Source organism: Eriocheir sinensis, chromosome 9, assembly GCF_024679095.1.
Source record: "Eriocheir sinensis breed Jianghai 21 chromosome 9, ASM2467909v1, whole genome shotgun sequence".
NCBI lineage: Eukaryota > Metazoa > Arthropoda > Malacostraca > Decapoda > Varunidae > Eriocheir > Eriocheir sinensis.
In genome coordinates this window covers 15,862,840-15,885,340 of record NC_066517.1, presented here as the reverse complement: position 1 = coordinate 15,885,340, position 22,501 = coordinate 15,862,840, and the positions used below count along the sequence as shown (strand labels likewise).

General features: G+C 43.7%; 2 protein-coding genes across 7 annotated transcripts in view; both read left to right on the top strand.

The window, feature by feature from the left end:
- LOC126995986 (caspase-2-like) overlaps positions 1-14,081 on the top strand; it is a 59,773-nt gene extending 45,692 nt beyond the window's left edge. For 2 of the 3 annotated variants that reach the window (XM_050855950.1, XM_050855946.1), the window contains one exon: positions 12,616-14,081. In XM_050855950.1, the coding sequence (XP_050711907.1) occupies positions 12,616-12,762 (147 nt within the window). In that variant the 3' untranslated portion in view covers positions 12,763-14,081. Of the gene's footprint in view, positions 1-1,288; positions 1,584-4,766; positions 4,971-11,362; positions 11,621-11,739; positions 11,812-12,006 lie in introns of those variants that run through there. The other variant, XM_050855951.1, reaches the window with a different exon arrangement.
- A 2,148-nt stretch (positions 14,082-16,229) lies between these two features.
- The window catches only part of LOC126995984 (organic solute transporter subunit alpha-like), a 58,886-nt gene continuing 52,614 nt past the window's right edge, over positions 16,230-22,501 (top strand). For 3 of the 4 annotated variants that reach the window (XM_050855937.1, XM_050855935.1, XM_050855934.1), the window contains exon 1: positions 16,230-16,370. The gene's annotated coding sequence lies outside the window, so the exon portion shown is untranslated. The remainder of the gene's footprint in view (positions 16,371-22,501) is intronic. The other variant, XM_050855938.1, reaches the window with a different exon arrangement.

Sequence of the window (22,501 nt, the reverse complement as noted above, 5' to 3'; positions counted from 1 at the left end):
CTTCATATTTGTTTGTCTCTAAATAATGATGCGTGTTTATAAGTCTGTCTGTATCTATTGTATCTATCTGCCTGTATATATGTGTATGCTAATCTATATGTCTGTCTGTCTGTACCAATGTCTGTATATGATCAGGAAATCTCGGAAGTAAATAGCCTGCTGAGAATTAGTTTGTGAGTCAGAGAACAAGTTATATTAGTCATTGGACAGAAACGAACGATAAAAGAGTTGTTAGGGACCTATACCCTTCAGTGGAATGATATAGTGAGATGATGATGATGATGACGATGATGAGCTACAATTAATTATATAAACAGCTACCTAATTCAAAGGTCATTCGTAGTGCACCGTTGTTTGAAAGCTAAACTAAACCTGATATCCTCCTCCACTTCCTCCTCCTCCTCCTGTTTTCTCCCTCTCCCTTTCCTCCTCGTCTTTCTCCTCCTTATTATTATCTTCTTACTCCTCTTTCTGCTCATCTTCCTCCTCCCATTGTTTTGTTCCACTTATCTTCCTCCCTCTGTTTTGTCCCACTCATCCTCATCCTCGTCTTCCTCCTCCTTATTCTTATCTTCTTTCTCCTCTTCTTACTCCTCTTTCTGTTCATCTTCCTCCTCCCATTGTTTTATTCCACTAATCTTCCTCCCTCTGTTTTGTCCCACTCATCCTCCTCGTCTTCCTCCTCCTTATTGTTGTCTTCTTTCTCCTCCTCATCGCCTTCCCTTCCTTCTCCTTATATTCCTCTTCTTCCAATTGTTTTGTCACTCAACTTCTCGTCTTCTTCCTGTTTTATTTTGTCTTCCTCCTCTTCCTTATTGTTTTCTCATCATCATAATCATTGCCACTATTCTTTTATCCCTCACATCCTCCTCCTCTTCGTCGTATTCCTCTTCATTCTTGTCCTCCTCCTCTTCTCAAAAAAATAAGTATAGAAATAAATCAGTGCTTGACGGGAATCACATTAGTCTCTGCTACACTATCCATTTTCTATGTATTATCGAAGAAAACGACATAACATTAGCTTATAGGGGAGACAAACTCTAAATTCACCCGTGGACAAACCCTACCAAACAGCGCTCTGCCGGCCAATGTAGTTTCTGTGCAGTCCCTCCCAAGAACCGATGATCATGGCCACGAATGCGCCAACACAGCACCGGGTTAGTCAGCAGTTGGAAGCGGAATATCACTTATCTTATCGTACATGAAGACCGACGATGGGGGTAAGGGGGCGGGAGGTTGACGCAGACGCACACATTCACACGCAAACGCACCCCCCCACTCACCCCCCCCCCCCCACACACACATACACACGCATAGTCACTCCGGCCAGACCTCAGCCATCCCTCGTCTCTTTTCCTCGTTATCGAAGGACCATCTAGGCCTAAGAAGCTGTCGTGGGCGTGTCTGTATGTCTGTGTGTCTCGACCACAGAGTTATAGATATGTCTAGACTCGTGATAACGACGACCTGTAGTGCTCTCCTCGGCGCCCGACGCATCGTTCTTTGGTCTTCCTTTCCTCGCTCTTGTTTTGGCGTTTGTTCTGCTCGTCTCCTCGCGGCGTGACGTGGAAGAGATGAGCAAGGTGAGTTTTTTTATCATTATTATTATCAGTAGTAGTAGTAGTAGTAGTAGTAGTAGTAGTAGTAGCAGTAGTAATTGTAGTAGTAGTAGTAGTAGTTGTAGTAGTAGTAGTAGTAGTAGTAGTAGTAGTAGTAGTAGTAGTAGTTGTAGTAGTAGTAGTAGTAGTTGTAGTAGTAGTAGTAGTAGTAGTAGTAGTAGTAGTTGTAAAAGTAGTGGTGGTGGTGGTGATATTATCCCTATTTATATTATCATTTATCATTCCTTTGTTTATAGCAATTAATAATATCTTTTTCTATCTACTTATCTATTTACATTTCTGTCTGTATATCTATCTATTTATCTATCCATCTTATCCTTCAGTCCCTTTTTTTTCATTTCTGTGAGAATGGGACAATGTTTTCCTTAAGCCATTTACTTTTAGCCAGTCCGTAATTTACATGGTTAGTCAGTTTGGAAGTCCATCAGTCAGTTGCATAGTCAGTCAGTTAGTTAGTCAGTTAGTCGATCAGTCAGACAGTTACATAGTTCACCAATTAGTCAGTCGGTCAGTTACATAATTAGTTAGTCAGTCAGTTAGTCGATCAGTCAGTCAGTTATTCAGTCGGTCAGTCAGGTCGTTCGGTTATCATTATATCGTAAAACACTCGGTTGTTGTTATCGTATCTTTACAGAACAAAGATAGCTTTCTTGCATCTCTAGTCCTGTTGCCTCCTCCTCCACCTCCTGCGTGTTGGTAAGGCAAGGTCACGTTGGTCTTGGTCGGGTCAGCTCATAACTATACGCCTGGTAAGGACGGTTAACTTGGGTATGGTTCTGTGCTGTCTGGATTTGGCGAAGTTCATTACCGGCTGTTAAACGTTTAAACATTCATATATGCATACACACGCGTAAGCACCAACACACACGTTATTATTGCTATTCTGTTTGTCATTGTTATCATTAGAGAAAGGAATGCAGCAGGTGGAGGAGGAGGAAGACGTGTGTCGGCGCCTGCACAGCAACTAATGGTTGACAGCGACGCAATAAAAAAGATGGACGGATGAAGGAATCGTTAGCACCCACCAAGCCACAAAATAAGCGCCACAAGAGCTCACAAAAAGCTCGCCCTTCGACTTAAACACCCGAACGCCGGCAGCCCACAGTCCTAACCATTCAAAGGTTCCAAACACAAACAAACGCATGCACTAAACCTGAAGACACTCAGACAAAACACACAAATCATTAATGTGTTAGGGTCACTGATTTTGTTTTTCCTCCCTTTACCAAACACTTTGAAAATTCACTTTTTTTTTCTTTCTTTCTCTCTAGCTGGGAGATCATCGTTGTCCTGGAGGCTTGTTGTATTTCCCTCCCCCCCCCCCCCACACACACACACACGCACACACGCTTTTTTTTATTGTTGTTTTCACTCTCCATCACACACTTTTTCATTGTTGTTTTCACTCTCCAACACACACACACTTTTTTATTGTTGTGTTCACTCTCCAACACACACTTTTTCATTGTTGTTTTCACTCTCCAACACACACACACTTTTTTATTGTTGTGTTCACTCTCCAACACACACTTTTTTATTGTTGTGTTCACTCTCCAACACACACACACTTTTTTATTGTTGTGTTCACTAACCAACACACACTTTTTTATTGTTGTGTTCACTCTCCAACACACACACACTTTTTTATTGTTGTGTTCACTAACCAACACACACACTTTTTTATTGTTGTGTTCACTCTCCAACACACACTTTTTTTATTGTTGTGTTCACTCTCCAACACACACACTTTTTTTTATTGTTGTGTTCACTCTCCAACACACACTTTTTTATTGTTGTGTTCACTCTCCAACACACACTTTTTTTATTGTTGTGTTCACTCTCCAACACACACTTTTTTTTATTGTTGTGTTCACTCTCCAACACACACTTTTTTTTATTGTTGTGTTCACTCTCCAACACACACTTTTTTTTATTGTTGTGTTCACTCTCCAACACACACTTTTTTATTGTTGTGTTCACTCTCCAACACACACTTTTTTATTGTTGTGTTCACTCTCCAACACACACTTTTTTATTGTTGTGTTCACTAACCAACACACACTTTTTTATTGTTGTGTTCACTCTCCAACACACACACTTTTTTATTGTTGTGTTCACTCTCCAACACACACTTTTTTTTATTGTTGTGTTCACTAACCAACACACACTTTTTTTTATTGTTGTGTTCACTCTCCAACACACACTTTTTTATTGTTGTGTTCACTCTCCAACACACACTTTTTTTATTGTTGTGTTCACTCTCCAACACACACTTTTTTTTATTGTTGTGTTCACTCTCCAACACACACTTTTTTATTGTTGTGTTCACTCTCCAACACACACTTTTTTTTATTGTTGTGTTCACTCTCCAACACACACTTTTTTTTATTGTTGTGTTCACTAACCAACACACACTTTTTTTTATTGTTGTGTTCACTCTCCAACACACACACTTTTTTATTATTGTGTTCACTAACCAACACACACACTTTTTTTATTGTTGTGTTCACTCTCCAACACACACACTTTTTTTTATTGTTGTGTTCACTCTCCAACACACACTTTTTTTTATTGTTGTGTTCACTCTCCAACACACACTTTTTTATTGTTGTGTTCACTCTCCAACACACACTTTTTTATTGTTGTGTTCACTCTCCAACACACGCTTTTTTTTATTGTTGTGTTCACTCTCCAACACACGCTTTTTTTTATTGTTGTGTTCACTCTCCAACACACGCTTTTTTTATTGTTGTGTTCACTCTCCAACACACACTTTTTTATTGTTGTGTTCACTCTCCAACACACACTTTTTTATTGTTGTGTTCACTCTCCAACACACACTTTTTTTTATTGTTGTGTTCACTCTCCAACACACGCTTTTTTATTGTTGTGTTCACTCTCCAACACACACACGATTTTCTTTTTTATATTCTTCTCATTACTTTACTATGTCACTTTTATTTTTCATATCCATGTCCGCTCATCGAGGGGGCTCTGTTTGGGTCTATATTTTTTTCCCTTAATATCCCTTCATGGATTACAATAATATTAATGAATATAAGAATAAGAATAATAATGATAAATTTTGCCTTAGTAGGTATGTTGCAAATATTCTTGTCAATAATAACGTGTACATCCACCCCACAGAGGGTGCAGCGCGCCATCACCAGGGGCGTGGTGGTGCGGACACAGAGCGGCTACAGGTGCGAGGTGTGTGACAAGAGCTTGACGAAGGTCGAACCCCACCTGCGAGGAATGGACCACTTCAATAACCTTGCCAGGAAAGCGCTGAGGAACCCCGCCCGGCTTCCCCTCTTCCTCGAGGACATTCCTCGTGTCGTGATTGAAAAGGTATCCATTTCACTGATTTTTTTTTTCATTTTTAGGCCAATTATTATTATCTAATTATATGTCAATTGGGGTTGTTCCGGGATGGGTCTGTGCATTTTGAAGCGTATTTCAAAGAACAGTTTTTCAGTTTTTACATTTTTTGCAGTTTTTCCACCCTTAAAAAATCGGATAAGTCGTAAAGTTTTTGTCCAATTTACATGATTTCCTAACACCGTATACAACATTGTATTGTTTGCATTTGGAAGCCAGTTTTTTTTAAGATATATATAAAAGTCAGGAAAAAATAATTATATATTTTTTTCCCAAAAAAATCCTACAAAGAAACTCAGAAATAATGTTTGAAAATATATAGAGCAAAACTTCGGCTCCGAAATTTACATCTTTTTGCGCTCTTTCTTTTGGTGAAACAACTTTTTTATACGTTCAGAACTTTTGAAGTAGTTCCGCATTATGTGCGAGCAACTTTAGAATCGAGAAAAAGCCATTTTTCTAAATCGTAATCTAGATCACTTTGTATGAACCGTGCTGGAGGCTGTATAGGTCTCAGAGCCCCCAATTTCCCAACCCTCCACCCCAGCAGCAATACTCACCCCCCCCCAGGTCCGTGCTGACACCCTGCCTGGCCAAACTCTTTCGTCCCTGCCTATCAACATCTATCTTTCCTTCTTGCTGGAAGTACGCCTTCATACAGCCTGTGCCTAATAAGGGTGACCGCTCCAATCCCTCAAACTACCGCCCTATAGCTTTACATTCATGTTTATCTAAAGCTTTTGAATCAATCATTAACCGGAAGATTCAAAAGCATCTTTCCGCTTCTGACCTTCTATCTGATCGCTAGTATGGGTTCCGCAAGAGGTGTTCTACTGGCGATCTTCTTGCTCTCTTAACTGATTCTTGGTCATCCTCTCTTAGCCGTTTCGGTGAAACTTTCGCATTTGCGCTAGACATATCGAAAGCTTTCGACAGAGTCTGACACAACTCTTTGCTTTCTAAACTGCCTTCCACGGATTCTATCCTTCTCTCTATTTCTTTATCTCCGGTTTCCCTTCCGGCCGTTCTATCTCTGCTATGTTAGACGGTCACTGTTCTTCCCCTAAACCTATCATCAGTGGTGTTCCACAGGGCTCTGTCCTATCACCAACTCTCCTCCTGTTATTCATCAATGATCTTATTTACATAACAAACTGTCCTATCCACTCATACGCTGACGACTCCACTCTGCATTATTCAGCTTCTTTCAACAGAAGACCCTCTCAACAGGAATTACATGACTCCAGGCTGGAGGCTGCAGAACGCTTAACCTCAGACCTTGCTATCATTTCCGATTGGAGTAAAAGGAACCTTGTGTCCTCCAATGCCTAAAAAATCCAATATCTCCACCAATCAACTCGACACACCTATCCCCTATTCTTCGACAACACTCAGCTGTCACCTTCTACAGCACTAAACATTCTCGGTCTATCCTTAACTCAAAATCTTAACTGGAAATTCATATCTCCTCTCTTGCTAAATCAGCAGTATGCATCTCACGTGTGGAGGGGCTCCACTCACACAGCTGTCTTGGACCGAGTGGAGTCTAAGGCACTTCGTCTCATCAGCTCTCCTCCTCTTACTGACAGCTTTCTACCTCTAAAATTCCACAGCCACGTTGCATTTCTTTCTATCTTCTATCGATATTTTCATGCTGACTGCTCTTCTGAACTTGCTAACCTCATGCCTCCCCCCTCCCGCGGTTCCGCTGCTCACGACTTTCTACTCAAGCTCATCCTTATACTGTCCAAACCCCTTATGTAAGAGTTAACCAGCATCTCCATTCTTTCATCCCCTTCACTGGTAAACTCTGGAACAGCCTTCCTTCGTCTGTATTTCCTCCTGCCTATGACTTGACCTCTTTCAAGAAATTGACCTCTCTTTTTGGCACTCTATACTTTTCGCTATATGGGAGCAACAGTTAGCGGGCTTTTTTTCCTACATCTTCTTTTTGTTGCCCCTGAGTTGCTCTCTGTGCTGTAAAAAAAAAAGTATACCTCCAGCTCCCATGCCCCAGCGAACACGCTTATGAAGTGGGCACCTTCAGGCAAAACTCTCCATTGATAAGTATGTGTAATTCAATACGGCCTGATCACGTGTTGGACTCGTAATCGCCAGCAGGTACCCTCCCGACATCAGAACATAAGAACATAAAAACGTGGGAGTCTGCAGGAGGGCGGTAGGCCTGTACAAAGCAACTCCTTTGAACCTAACCTAACCTGTGAATCTAACCCCACCTAATATCGCTGTCCATGAATTTATTTAATCTATTTCTGAATGTGACAATTGTATTGGTACTCACCACATGACTGCTCAGCCTGTTCCACTCATCTACCATTCTGTTAGTATACCAATTTTTGCCTATGTCCCTGTTGAATCTGAATTAATCCAGTTTAAACCCATTACTACGTGTCCTACCCGGTTCTCTTACCAACAGAACCTTATGAATATCCCCCTTATTAAAGCCCTTCATCCGTTTATAAACCTCGATCATGTCTCCTCGCACCCTTCGCCTTTCTAGAGAATGCAAGTTTAACTGTTTGAGTCGTATGGCAAGTTTCGTAACCCTTGAATCATCTTAGTCTTCCTCCTCTGCACCGATTCTAACATTTTGATATCCATTCTATAGTAAAGTTACCAGAACTGAACCGCATTGTCAAGATGAGGTCTAACTAATGCTAAATATAGCTTGAGGAAGACTTCGGCGCTTCTGTTGCTTACGTTCCTTGATATAAAACCCAGTACCCTGTTTGCTCGATTTCTAGCTTGAATGCATTGTGCCCTTGGACGGAGATCAGAGCTCACTAAGACCCCTAAATTCCTCTCGCACCCAGACCTGCTCATGGGAGTGTCATTTAAGCAATAGTTATGTGAGGGGTTGTTCCTACCTACACTCAGAATACTGCACTTCCCTACATTGAACTCCATCTGCCATTTATCCACTCAGTCATACAATCTGTTTAGTTCATCCTGGAGAATACTAGCGTCCTGATCCGACTCAATTACTCTACCGATCTTGGTATCATCAGCAAACCTACTGACATCAATCAAACTTTCTGTAAGAACTCCACCCTGGACGATTCTGGGCATAATCCTCCTACTCATCCCCCCTCTGACTCCTTTATGCCTGTTATTAAAATTCTTCCAAATGATGTTTTCTATGCCCTCTCTGGCCTCAATTCTCAGAAGGCTTATGGACCTGATTGAGTGCCTCCTATTGTCCTTACAAACTGTGCCTCCGTGCTGTCACCCTGCCTGGTCAAACTCTTTCGTCTCTGCCTATCAACATTTACCTTTCCTTCCTGCTGGAAGTATGCCTTTGTACAGCCTGTGCCTAAGATGGGTGACCGTTCCAATCCCTCAAACTACCGCCCTATAGCTTTACTTTCCTGTCTATCTAAAGCTTTTGAATCAATCCTTAACCGGAAGACTCAAAAACACCTTTCCACTTCTAACCTTCTATCTGATCGCCAGTATGGGTTCCGCAAGGGGCGTTCTACTGGCGATCTCCTTGCCTTCCTAACTAACTCTTGGTCATCCTCTCTTAGCCGTTTCGGTGAAACCTTTGCTATTGCGCTGGACATATCAAAAGCTTTTGATAGGGTCTGGCACAAATATTTGCTTTCTAAACTACCCTCCTACGGTTTCTATCCTTCTCTCTGTACCTTTATCTCCAGTTTCCTTTCTGACCGTTCTATTTCTGCTGTGGTGGACGGTCACTGTTTTTCCCCTTAACCTATTAACAGTGGTGTCCCACAGGGTTCTGTCCTATCTCCCACTCTCTTTCTGTTGTTCATTGATGATCTTCTTTCCAAAACGAACTGTTCTATCCATTCTTTCGCCGATGACTCCACTCTGCATTACTCAACTTCTTTTAATAGAAGACCCACTCTACAGGAACTTTACGATTCAAGGCTGGAGGCAACAGAACGCTTAGCCTCAGACCTTACTATTATTTCCGATTGGGGCAAGAGGAACCTGGTGTCCTTTAACGCCTCAAAAACACAGTTTCTCCACCTATCCACTCGACACAATCTTCCAAACAACTATCCCCTATTCTTTGACAACACCCAGCTATCACCTTCTTCAACACTAAACATTCTCGGTCTATCCTTAACTCAAAATCTCAACTGGAAACTTCATATCTCATCTCTTACTAAATCAGCTTCCTCTAGGCTGGGCGTTCTGTACCGTCTCCGCCAGTTCTTCCCCCCCTCACAGTTGCTATCCATTTACAGGAGCCTTGTCCGCCCTCGTATGGAGTATGCATCTCATGTGTGTGTGGGGGGGGGTCCACTCACACAGCTCTCCTTGACAGAGTGGAGTCAAAGGCTCTTCGTCTCATCAGCTCTCCTCCTCATACTGATAGTCTCCTACCTCTCAAATTCCGCCGCCATGTTGCCTCTCTTTCTATCTTCTATCGATATTTTCATGCTGACTGCTCTTCTGAACTTGCTAACTGCATGCCTCCCCCCCTCCCGCGGCCCCGCTGCACACGACTTTTTACTCATGCTCATCCCTATACTGTCCAAACCTCTTATGCAAGAGTCAACCAGCATCTTCACTCTTTCATCCCTCACGCTGGTAAACTCTGGAACAATCTTCCTTCATCTGTATTTCCTCCTGCCTACGACTTGAACTCTTTCAAGAGGAGGGTATCAGGACATCTCTCCTCCCGAAGTTGACGTCTCTTTTTGGACACTCCTTGACCTCTATTCAGGAGCAGTGAGTAGCGGGCTTTTTTATATATTTTTCTTTGCGCCCTTGAGCTGTCGCCTTAGCTGTAAAAAAAAATAAAAAATAAAAATCACTACTAATTCCTGTATCAAAGTCACTGATATAAATAACAAACAACAATGGACCTAATACCGAACCTTGTGGCACCCCACTCGTAATACAGCCCCAGTCAGATCTTTTACCATTGATTTGCACTCTTTGCTTCCTATGGATAAGCCACGCCTTGACCCAATTTAAAACTTTACCCTCTACTCCGTGAGCCTGTAATTTATGCAACAGTCGGTGATGAGGAACTTTGTCAAACGCTTTACTAAAATCAAGATAAATTACATCATAGTTATCATCTCTATCTACCGCCTTAGATACTTTATTGTAGAAGGACAAGAGATTGGTAAGGCATGACCTACTTTTCGTGAACTCATGCTGCGAGTCGTGAATTAAGCAATGTTACTTTAGATGCTCCCGAATATTCCTGGCTATTATGGACTCCAGCATCTTGCCTATAACCGATGTTAAGCTAATTGGGCGATAGTCTAAATTAGCTGACCTGTCCCCCTTTTTGAAAATCGGCGTCACATTCGCTACTTTCCATAGGCTGGGCACATAACCAGTATTTACCGACATCTTAAAGATGTCGGTTAGTGGGTCACTGAGTACCTCCTTGCATTCCTTTAATAATCGAGGAAATATCTCGTCAGGACCTGGCGACTTATTCTTCTTAAGCTTATCTATCTTATCCTGGACTACTTGCCTGGTGATGATTATATCCCTCAATTTGTCACCATCCCCGCCCTCGTACACCTGAACCCTTTCCGGAATAGTCGTTCGATCCTCTTGTGTGAATACTGAAACGAAGTAGTCGTTCAACAATGTGCTCATATTTTCGTAATTTTCCACTAGCTCGCCTGTGTTTGTTTTCAGGGGTCCAATTTTGTCCCTTGCTTTTGTTTTATACATCTGAAAGAAGCCCTTAGGATTATATTTCGCCTCTTTTGCTGTTTTAATCTCATAGTTCCATTTTGCTACCCTAGTGTTTTTCTTCTCTAATCTAGATAGTTCGACATACCGGCCCCAGAGATGTGTTTCACCATTCTTTATTTTCTTATAAATTCCCTTCTTTAAACCTATCTCGTGTTTTAGCCCATGAGTCATTGTTTTCTTTTCTAAGTGTTCGCTGGGGTATATGCTGTCCCTGCCCCTCTACTACTACTCTAACTAAATTATTTCTACCTGGTTCTTCTGGCTCTTCAACCCACAGTTCTGGCCCTCATGAATCCCTAAATTTTCCCAGTTTACCTCTTCCAGATGTCTTCGAAGCCCCTCGTAATTTGCTCTTCTAAAATCTGGCAGCAACACTGTGTCTATGGGTACTGCCAGGATCTCACACACCACACACCTCATCCTCCTTGCTCAAGGGGGGACAGAAACCACTCCTAGTCAGCGGAAAGAATCCGGCCTGAGCGGGCTCGAACCGCCGCCCTGTCAGACAGTGAAGCCTGGCAGCGCGGCTCTGTAACCAGTTGCGCCACGGAATGTGTGTGTGTATGTGTGTGTGTGTGTGTGTGTGTGTGTGTGTGTGTGTGTGTGTGCCCCTCGAACTTCCACTTCCCTTTTCCCCTCCCCAGCCTGCTGCAGTCATTCTCGACGCCTTACTGTTGCCGAGTGAAGGCTTGGCTCGTGCCACAAGACATGACCCCGAACCGCAGCGGGTCCTGAACGACGGCGTGGATGAGAGGGGCGACGGCCAAGCCTTCAGGTGCCGTGTTTGCGACAAGAACTTAACCGGAGCCGCCCCTTGTCTTGAGCACTTGAGGAGCGACAGACACAAGGGGAGGAAGAGGACGGGGACGCAGCAACCACTTTCTGATTTTGGACGGCTAACGGTGAGAAATTTTCACGTTTTTCTCCCTCAGACAGAGGTGATGATTGTTCCTTGATACATTGTAAGCTGGCATGCGACATTCCTCTCGTTATTTAAATAAAGTTATGTTTGTGTTTTCAGATACGTGGCGACCAAGTGCCCGGGAGCAAATTTGATTCGCTGCCGATCGGCGTTGGGAGAACAGTGGACCAGGTGAGTGTGGTTAGTAACAGTAAGGACACATCACGGAGCACCAGGCTTGAGTAAATCTCTCCAGTCACTCTTGGCTGTGTCTTGCCTTTGTAATGGTTGCTTCTGAAGGTCTACATTCCTCCCTCACTTCACTGTCCCTCAAAGGGCCGCGGCATCCCTCCCTCACGTCCGTCACTCATACGCCCTCCCCCACAGGCTGACGGCTCGTGGGTGTTCCCGTGGCGGGTGATGACGGGGTTGAGACTTTTTCTTCCGTCTGACAAAGTGTACCGCAACCTCTCGGTGCCCCGCGGCCTGGTGCTCATCTTCAACTACTGCTTCCCCGGACACGGACAACACGAGCGTCACGGCGCCAAACGGGACTCCTTCAACCTCCAAACGTTGTTCCGCCGCATGGGCTACCTCGTGTATCTACATGAGAACAAGAGCAGGTCTGAGACGGAGCAGGCCCTCGCCAGCACCCAGAACGACCCCTGCCTGAGAAATTACGACTGCCTCATCGTATTCATTCTGAGCCACGGGAAGGACGACCAGATTTTCTATACTGCCAGCCGTCGAGAGCAGGACTGCATGAGGCTGGATGACGTGCGTTACAGATTCACGGACACCGAATGCCCCGCCCTCAAGGGTAAACCCAAGCTGTTTTTCGTCAACTTTTGTCGCACGAGACAGATCAGTTACGACGGCATGTCGCGGCAGCATTCGGAGCCGAGAGACATGATGACCCTGTATTCCTGCATCAACACCTTCAGGGCGCCGCGAGACCCAGAGCTTGGCACCTTCTTCATGCAGGCGTGGTGCGAGGTGCTGGCCGCCCACGCCCACGACGAGGAGCTTAGTGACCTACACCGCCGCGTTTGTCGACGTATGCGGGACATGAACGCCTCTGTTCCGGAGCTACAGGTATACGACTTCAAAATGTTTTATTTCAACCCAATCCATGCACAATAGTGACGCCAGCCCGCCAGGAAAACCCTGATGAATCCAAGGACCATGGACCCCTACACACACACACACACACACACACACACACACACACACACACACATGGGGCTCAGTGGTTAGCGTGCCCGCGCCGCGTCCAGGAATTTCAGGAGGGACGCGGGTTCGAATCCCCGTACAGCTGAGATTTTTCAGTCTGCGGCGAGTGGCCTAACGGCCGATTTATTAAACAGCTTTTGGGGTTCCAGTTCCCGGCCGGCCTCCGGTAGCCTCCCATACTTATAAAGCTAACACTTCGTCTCAGGCTCGCCTTAAGGGCCCAAACCGGTAATGTGGAGTCCTATATCCTGGGTGTTAATCTGAGACTCGGCGCGAGTAGCTAAAGTTGTTCCCGGCAACATCTATCAAATATTAGATAGATATTGGTCCCGGGCAGGCGTAAGTCCTGGGTCTTCGTCTGAGGTATCGACCTTCAAATGTAATAATTGCGGGGTGTTGCCAGACAGACAGAGTGCCTCATCAAAATCGTTTTACATTCAAACGCTCACTATAGCCTTACAAAACCCTATTTTATTGGATATGATGTGCTTCTATTCAATACTTTCACCATTTTAAGGTATTCTTACCCATTAATTTTCATATGAAATAACTGATCTTTCGAGCTAACGCCGTTGTTGGCAACTTTACGTTCCCCACTACCCGTGGTGGCTGGAACCCCAACTAGGGTGAAAACTCGTGGTTGAGGCGAGACATAAGTCAAATGCCTAATTTATTTATATGTATTGGCCCTGGGGGTGCAACGAGCTAATACAAGATGGCGCCACTATAAATACTCGCCTGCGCCACAACGGGCTGGGCCGACCATCAGACCCCATCAGAGAGAAGCCTAATGGCGCAATAGGCCGCGACGTAAACACACACACACACACACACACACACACACACACACACACACACACACACACACACACACACACACACATTCATTTACTCACACTTATTTTACATTCCAAGGTAAAAGATGCACTGTTCAAAATGTCAGGGGACAATTATCAGGTTGAGATTATAATGTTTTTTTTCTGATTTATTCATTCTTTTTTATGTGCATGAAGCGACAATGATTTCTCAGCAGCCACCAGTTTTACGGTCCTGATTCTTCCTGGTCTGCTCAGCCGCCCGCCGCGGGTGGCAGTGAGCGCCTTGTGGTCAGACGGTGCTACCCAATATAGAGTGAATATCTCAATCGACCTTCTCACATCGTTGTCCGAGGCAGGGTGTGCATAGTAAAGGAAAGTTGTAAGGCTTAACAGTAAAGTTGTTCAGTTACTCGACGTGCCATTCATTTTCTAACAAAAACTTGTATGTATATGATAATCTCCTTTGGTGATGTGCTGGTCTTCCTTCCTCCCTCGACTGTGTGTGTTTGCAGAGGTGGAAGTGTCTTGACAACAATGATAATATAACTGGATTTCCCGACGTAATTTTGACCTTAAAGTCTGTCTTTTATATATATATATATATATATATATATATATATATATATATATATATATATATATATATATATATATATATATATATATATATATATATATATATATATATATATATATATATATATATATATATATATATATATATATATATATATATATATATATATATATATATATATATATATATATATATATATATATATATATATATATATATATATATATATATATATATATATATATATATATATATATATATATATATATATATATATATATATATATATATATATATATATATATATATATATATATATATATATATATATATATATATATATATATATATATATATATATTAATTCATTTATTGGTGCTACTTTAGCGTGCGGGCTACCGCAGTATTTGTAGTCTACCTCAGTATGTGTATTCTAAGCTACATACTGACCTGAACAGTCTTGTCTCCTGAGACCTCATCTGATTTGTTATTGTTACTTGAGTGCTCCTGACCTGAATAATGACCTGACCACAGTCACCAAAGTCTATATTAAGCTATGTAATGACCTAACCTGTCTCCGGAGACTCAGCTTGTGTTGTCGTGTCACCTGAGTGATCCTGGCCGGTCTATATAAAAGGACAATCACTGAAAACCCATATTACTATCCTCCTCACACTGAAGCCGATAACATCAGTATAACTTGTTCTGCTGTATAACTGCAAGGCTGTTAATACAGTTGCATTTTTACGAGAAAACAATCTTCTGAATAATGATAAATCATTATTCGGCACTATTCAACTTGCTTTTCATCATCTGCAGTGTAAGGTTCCTGTAGCTGAGGTAGACTGCACGCTGAATTGTAAGTAAGTACAGTGGCAGACCGCACGCTAAAGTGTAAATGGCTGGGTAGACCGCACGCTAAAGTGTAAATGGCTGGGTAGACCGCACGCTAAAGTGTAAATGGCTGGGTAGACCGCACGCTAAAGTGTAAATGGCTGGGTAGACCGCACGCTAAAGTGTAAATGGCTGGGTAGACCGCACGCTAAAGTGTAAATGGCTGGGTAGACCGCACGCTAAAGTGTAAATGGCTGGGTAGACCGCACGCTAAAGTGTAAATGGCTGGGTAGACCGCACGCTAAAGCTGCACCAAACTATCTCTGTCATCTGATTTTGTCTTCCAATTATCACCCAGTTTCCCATATATTCATCTCTCTCTCTCTCTCTCTCTCTCTCTCTCTCTCTCTCTCTCTCTCTCTCTCTCTCTCTCTCTCTCTCTCTCTCTCTCTCTCTCTCTCTCTCTCTCTCTCTCTCTCTCTCTCTCTCTCTCACCTTGTTTTATCTAATCTCTCCATCACTTCTCTGCCCCTCCTAAGAGCACACACAGAGTGAGTAAAGCAAGTACTAGTACTAGTAATAGTAGAAGTAGTAATAGTAGTAATAGTAGTAGTAGTAGTAGTAGTAGTAGTAGTAGTAGTAGTAGTAGTAGTAGTAGTAGTAGTAGTAGTCGTAGAAGTAGTAGTAATAGTAGTAATAGTAGTAATAATAGTTTGTTTGCTTTACAACAAAGGAGGCAGCTCAAGGGCACACAAAAAAAGAAAACAATAATAAAAAAAGCCCGCTACTCGCTGCTCCCAAAAAAGAATCAAAAGAGGTGGCCGAAAGAAAGATCAATTTCGGGAGGAGAGGTGTCCTGATACCCTCCTTTTGAAAGAGTTCAAGTCGTAGGCAGGAGGAAATACAGATGAAGGAAGATTGTTCCAGTAGTAGTAGTAGTAGTAGTAGTAGTAGTAGTAGTAGTAATTGGTAGTTAGTGATTAGCAAGGTGGCCAGGTAACCCAGACACCTGCAGAAGTCATTAACCTGAACCTCCTTACGTCCACGGTGTAAAAAGAAAGTTCTGCATGACTGGGTAACGTAGACTCAACTTGGGGGAGGCGGGGGCTCGGATTGGCTGCCTGCTCGTGACGTCATATCGCAGTCCGGAACCTCCCTCGAGTCAAGTCTATCGTCACTCAGTGTGTGTTGAGCCGTTGCCGAGGGAGGTTGTCGGTGTGCCGCAGGGTTAGTGTCGGGGTGCGTGGCCGCCCAGCAGGTGTTTGTCGGGGTGGCTCAAGGTCGCGCAGGTGAGCATGACGTGTTGTTGTTTTTGTTTGCTTGTTTGTTGTCTAGTTGCGAGAGGACGATGACGTACTATTAGGTCGCCTCTGTTTACACATGAGAGGAATTAGTGTGTGTGTGTGTGATGACGGAGGTGGAAATTATGAAGTCCATGGTGGTGGTGGTGGTTGTGGAGAGGTGAGAGAGAGAGAGAGGGAGGAGGGGGAGAGTGGAGCAGGTGTTAGTGGAGGTTTGGGGAGGAGGAAGGGGAAAGTGTGGAAGGAGGGGAGGAAAGGGGAAGGGGAAGGTGAACAGGTGGTGGTGGTGGGCAGCAAGGAAGGATTAAGAGTCGTAAAGATTGTGAAGGGAAAGTAGGTGAAGAGGAAAGAAGAGAGAGGAAAGCTAAAATAGAGGTGAAAAGAAAAGCTAAATCTGTGCTTGTGTAGAAGGAAAGCTTTAGAGAGGGCCGTGAAGGAGGTAAATAGAGGTAAAGGAAATGAAAAAGCTAAAAAAAGTGCTGAAGAAGAAAGGAAAGCTATAGAGAGGGCTGTGAAAGATGAAGGGAAAGTAGGCGGAGGAAAGAGGAAGGAAGGGAGAGAAAGCTAAAATAGAGCTGAAGAAAAAGTTAAAGAAAGGTGTTTGTAGATGAGGAAGGAAAGACAGAGAGAGGATTGCGAAGGAGGAAGAGAAAGTAGGCGAAGGAAAGAGGAAGGAAGAGAGAGGAAAGCTAAAGAAAGAAGTGGAGGATAGAAAGTGGAGAAAAGAGAGAGAGAAAAAAAAAGTTAAAACGGGCGACTGTGAGAGAGAGAGAAAAAAAGGTGAAGATACAGAGGAATGAGGAAAACTATTTGGTGGTTGTCGAAGGTGGTGGTGATGGTGGTGGTGGTGGTGGTGAGGAAGGAAACAAAACAATCGGTATGAGTTTTGAGAAGCGTAGTGAGGAAGGAAGGAGGGAGTCACGTGGAAAGCAAAAATAAAGTTAAAAAAAAAATAGAGTTGCGAGAAGTGGAAGAGGGTTGTGTGTTTCTTGTGTTGCTTTTAAACTGTACTGAACGAACCTCTTACTCCCCCTCCCCGGCCCCCCATTGTTCCTCCACTCCACACCCCTTCCGGACCCCCTCTCCCTTAACCCTTTCCCTCCAAACACACCCTCTTCTTGCACCCCACACCCCTTCCTGACCCCCCTCTCCCTTAACCCTTTCTTTCCTTCCCTCTCTCACATCCTCTCCCTCCACCCACACCCTTTCCTTCCTGCCCTACACCCAGCTCCTCCACACTCACCCCTTCCTCCCTGTTTCTTCACCTTCACCTCTTCCTCCCCTTCTCCCCTCCCCTCTTCCCCACCTTCACCCTCTCCTACCCTCCTCTCCTCTTATCCCATCCCCTTTTTTATCTCCATTTCTTTACCCATACCTCCCCTGCCCCCTCCTCTCCCCTTCCTATTCTCTTATCCATTCCCCTCCTAACCCCATTTATTCACCCACACTTTCCCTTCCCCCTCCCCTTCCTATCCATCGTATCCTCTCCCCTCCTCTCGCTATCCTCGCTTCCCATCTCCTCTTTATCCCCATTTCTTCACCTATTCCTTCCCATCCTTTCTTATCCTCCCATCCCTTCCCCTCCTAACCCCTTCTCCTCCTAATCCCCTCCCTCCCCTTTCCTCCTCGCCTCCCATCCCCTCCTAACCCAATCCCTTCCCCTCCCCTTCTTGTCCCCATCCCTTCGTTTAATCACCAATACTTTAATCTCCCCCTCCCCTCCCCCTTGTGTCCCCAGTAGTCCCTTCCCTCTCTTTGGCTGTGCAGGGGAGGGGGAGGGAAGTGCATGGGAAGGGGAGAGGGGAGGGTTCACTGGCCAACTCAAATACCAGTCCAGCTCCCGCGAACACACCTGTCGGCCATCACTCGGCACACTTGTCCGCACCCGACGACCACACTCCTTCACCTTCCTGCAGCAGAATTGTTTTTTTTTTGTTTGTTTGTTTTTTAATTTTATTTGCGGTTTTATTGTTTGAAATAGTAATAGTGGTAATAAGGAAGTTACTACTACTACTAACTCTTCCACTATTGCTACTTGTGCAGGTTTTTTTTAACGTTTTTATTAGAGAAAGAGGGTAGATAAAATATACTACTACTACTACTACTACTACTGCTAACTACCACTACTACTGTTATCTTGGTAAGTGTTTCTTTATATTTTTTTATATGAGAATGAGTGTAGCGAAAATATATTACTACTACTACTACTACTACTATTAAAAGAAGTAACAACAACAACAATAACTACTACTACTACTACTACTACTACTACTACTACTACTAGCTCTACCACACTATCACTACTGCTATTACTTGAACACTCTTATTTTTTCACATTCTTATCAGAGACAGTACGAAAAACAAGCACATTGCAAAATAAATAAATAAATAAAGGAGTTAAGCGTCGCCTCCCGCCCCGCTTAATCCGTGTCACCCCGAACCCCTTTATGACGGGATCAGCTTTACGAGGAGGGGATCCAAGTGTTTACAACGAGGCTATTAACTCAAGACGTGGGATTTAGGGGGATTCACCGCCCTGATTACAAGCAAATACCTTTATATTGCACCTTTAGTAATAAGGTAACAGGTGTGAGAGGGTGATTATCATTAGGTACGAATTGTAAATTGATTTATTACGGAAAAAAAGTTTTGTAACGGTTTGTTTTTTATGGTTTTATTTTTTGTTTGGTTTTGCACGTGTCTTGGGTGTGTGTAATAAGCCGTTTTGTGTGTGTGTGTTTGCGTGGGTGTTGGTGTGGGTGTGGGTGAATATGTGTGTGTGTGTGTGTGTGTGTGTGTGTGTGTGTGTGTGTGTGTGTGTGTGTGTGTGCGTGCAGGGGCGGATCCAGAAAATTAATTTGGGGGGGGCCCGATTGTAAAATTTCATAAAATATCTATATATATATATATATATATATATATATATATATATATATATATATATATATATATATATATATATATATATATATATTTATATATATATGAAGTGCATTCAATATTTAAGCTCGCAAGCAATAACAAGAAACATTTCAAATTGTACATCCGACCAGAGAAAAGGCAAATCTGAACATGTAGAAGTCACCATTCGAGCATTCGAAGAAAGCTAAACGTTTATTTCGATATGTAAGCAGCAAGGGTGATCATAATACAGGTCATATATAAATTACAAACCTAACCTTTACAAAAAAAAGTTAATATGTAAAATTAGACACAGCTGAAGATAAAAAGGAATTCTTATAGGGCTTCTTTTACATGGGATTGAGGTAACACATTTGCAAAGATTGGCTGATCTAAAGAAATAAATTTACAAATTCCCAAGTATTCAACAAGTGCCCCACTAAGCAAAGAGTAGTCGGCGGTTTTTTTCGCCGAATTTGCTTATCACTCTCGACTGAAATGGGGATATCATAGTGGAGACAGAGGAGGGCAAGTCCGTTCAGGCGCTCTTGGCCGACGGTACTCCTCAGATAGCTTTTCAGCCTTTTCAATGCTTAGAAAGACCTCTCGGCTTCCGCGTTGGAGACTGGAAGCGTCAACAGAGTTTTCAAGAGAATGGCGAGATTAGGGAACATTCTGGTGTTAGCGTGTGCCTGGGCTTCTTTGATAGTTTGGAAGACCGGAACAGATAATGCCCAGCGCTCCGCTTCCGCCTTCACGAGTGTCAGGGATTCGATGTCGAGCTCGTAGAGCTTCGCCGCTTGAAGCACAGCCGCAACATCCGTTTCGGGGCCTTTGAGGAGTTGCTTGAGCTGAAGTGCGACAGGCACTGTGTCGTCGCCGAACCGACTCTTCAACTCAGCCAAGACGTGGTCCACGAACGGAATGTTCACCGCCCGGCGGTAGTACTCCTCAGCATTCTCGCACGGAACATTTGATCGCTGAGTCTGTCGTCCACAGAGTCGTGGCACAGGGATGGTGTCATGCGATGACCCCACCTCGACCAAAAGCTCTTCCGCTTTCATGAACACGTCGTGGAAATGATTCTCCGTATCTGCTCTGAACTTGGCAAAAATGGTCTCGATGCCACGAATCGTGGCATAGGCTGACACCAGGTCGCCATCTTTTCTCTGAAGAGTTCGGCTCGGCTCGAGAGTATGCGCCAATATACACTCCACTACAACCAGTCCAACGAGAAAGCGGGGAACACGTATGGCGATGAGAAGGTGCCCTGCGGTGGCGTCAAGTTCTTCCTCGAGAAAACAGCGATGACAGGCAGAAATTCAACGAAAACCAGCACTGCGTCATGCCTCTCAATCCACCTGGTGGGGCACAGGGGAACAAGCTTTTCGCGCTTGGCGCATATTCGAAGAATGAACGAAGTTGTACACCTCGGTCAGTGTTTGAAGAGCGATCTTCACTTCCTTGACGTCACACGCCTTCGTCAGTACTAGATTCTGCCGGTGGTTAAAGCAGTGGATTGTCTTGGCCAGGGTGTACTTCTTCATGAGTACTGCGGCACACCCTTTGAATTTTCCCATCAGGGCACTTGCTCCATCGAAACCAAGTCCCCTGCACTTGGCAATGTCCAATCCGAGGTCTTCAACGGTGGGCAAAAGGAGCCAGGCTAAACCTTTACCGGTGAGGTCTTGGGCGTGCACAAAGGCAAGGCAGTTTTCCCTTATTTCCTCTTCGAAGTGCCGAATGATGATAGTGGCCTGCACTAAAATTCACTTTCTGCTTGCATGTGAGGAATGAGGTCACAAAGATTTTTTCCTAGGCCTTTAAATCTTGCTCTATAATATTCAATATAATATTCAATATAAAGAAAATCCTGAGTGCTCCAGAAATGCAACAGAAAGGTACCAGTTTTCGTTTTGACTCTCTCAGAAAGTGGACATTTTAGCAGATGGAGATGCAGGAGAGTGAAAAATTCCATCAGACACCGAAGAAAAATAAATCTTGCCTGCGCATCCCGTCCACCCCCAAGGAACTTATAGAGGAGGATTTTTTTTTTAAAGTTTGGAGGACAGCGTCCAGAGCTATCTAGCGGGGGCCGGCTTCGCTCCCCAGCTCTCTTGCTTTTTAGGGGTTTCTTAAATATGTTCTATGTTTTCTCAATTCATGGGTATTTCAAATATTTTAGTTATCCTAACATTTTTTTGGGGGGCCCGTGACATCTGGCTCCCCACCTCCGTATCCGCGCCTGCATATGCTTGCAGCCGACGACACATTCCGTATTATAGCTGCAGCACATTAAAAGCGTGTCAGTTCTGTACACACTATCTGCATACACTCGAGATTTTCTGGGGAGATTTTGGGGAGGGCCCGGGCCCCCTGGGCCCCCCCTGTATCCGCCCCTGTGTGTGTGTGTGTGTGTGTGTGTGTGTGTGTGGATGGGTGTCAATAGTTTGTGTAAATAGAAATGAGAAAGGAGGTGACAAATAAGGCATGAAGAGAGAGAGAGAGAGAGAGAGAGAGAGAGAGAAATCACCTGTTGCTTGAAGTTTAGTGATGTTCAAACCTCCGATTCATCCTCCTTTTCCTCCTCCTCCTCCTCCTCCTGCTCTTCCAAGTAATACAGTAAGCGAAAAACAAGGAATCATGACGAAGCAACACACATATTACTGGAAGCACGAATGAAAGAATATATATATAAAGTAAACTCTCTCTCTCTCTCTCTCTCTCTCTCTCTCTCTCTCTCTCTCTCTCTCTCTCTCTCTCTCTCTCTCTCTCTCTCTCTCTCTCTCTCTCTCTCTCTCTCTCTCTCTCTCTCTCTCTCTCTTTTTCTTTTTTTTCTTCTTCTTTTTCTTCTTCTTTTTCTTTTCTCCTTCTTTTCCTTTTCTTCTTTTTTTCTTTTTCTTCTTTTTCTACTACTACTACTACTACTACTACTACTACTACTACTACTACTACTACTATTATTACTACTACACGTTACAAAACCGGTGTGGCCTCAATGTTACAATCCTCCCCCCCCCCCCCCTAGCTCATACACAGATATACAAAGTGGCCTATTAGACACAATCGGAAGACGGCCAAAAAAAGAAAATCTATACAGGGAAAGAATATGAAGAAAAAAAGACTATTGATAAAGTTCCAAGCTAGTAACATAATCTCGTTCTTTTACTTTCTGGTGTGGTAAGTTGCTACCCCGTGTGTGTGTGTGTGTGTGTGTG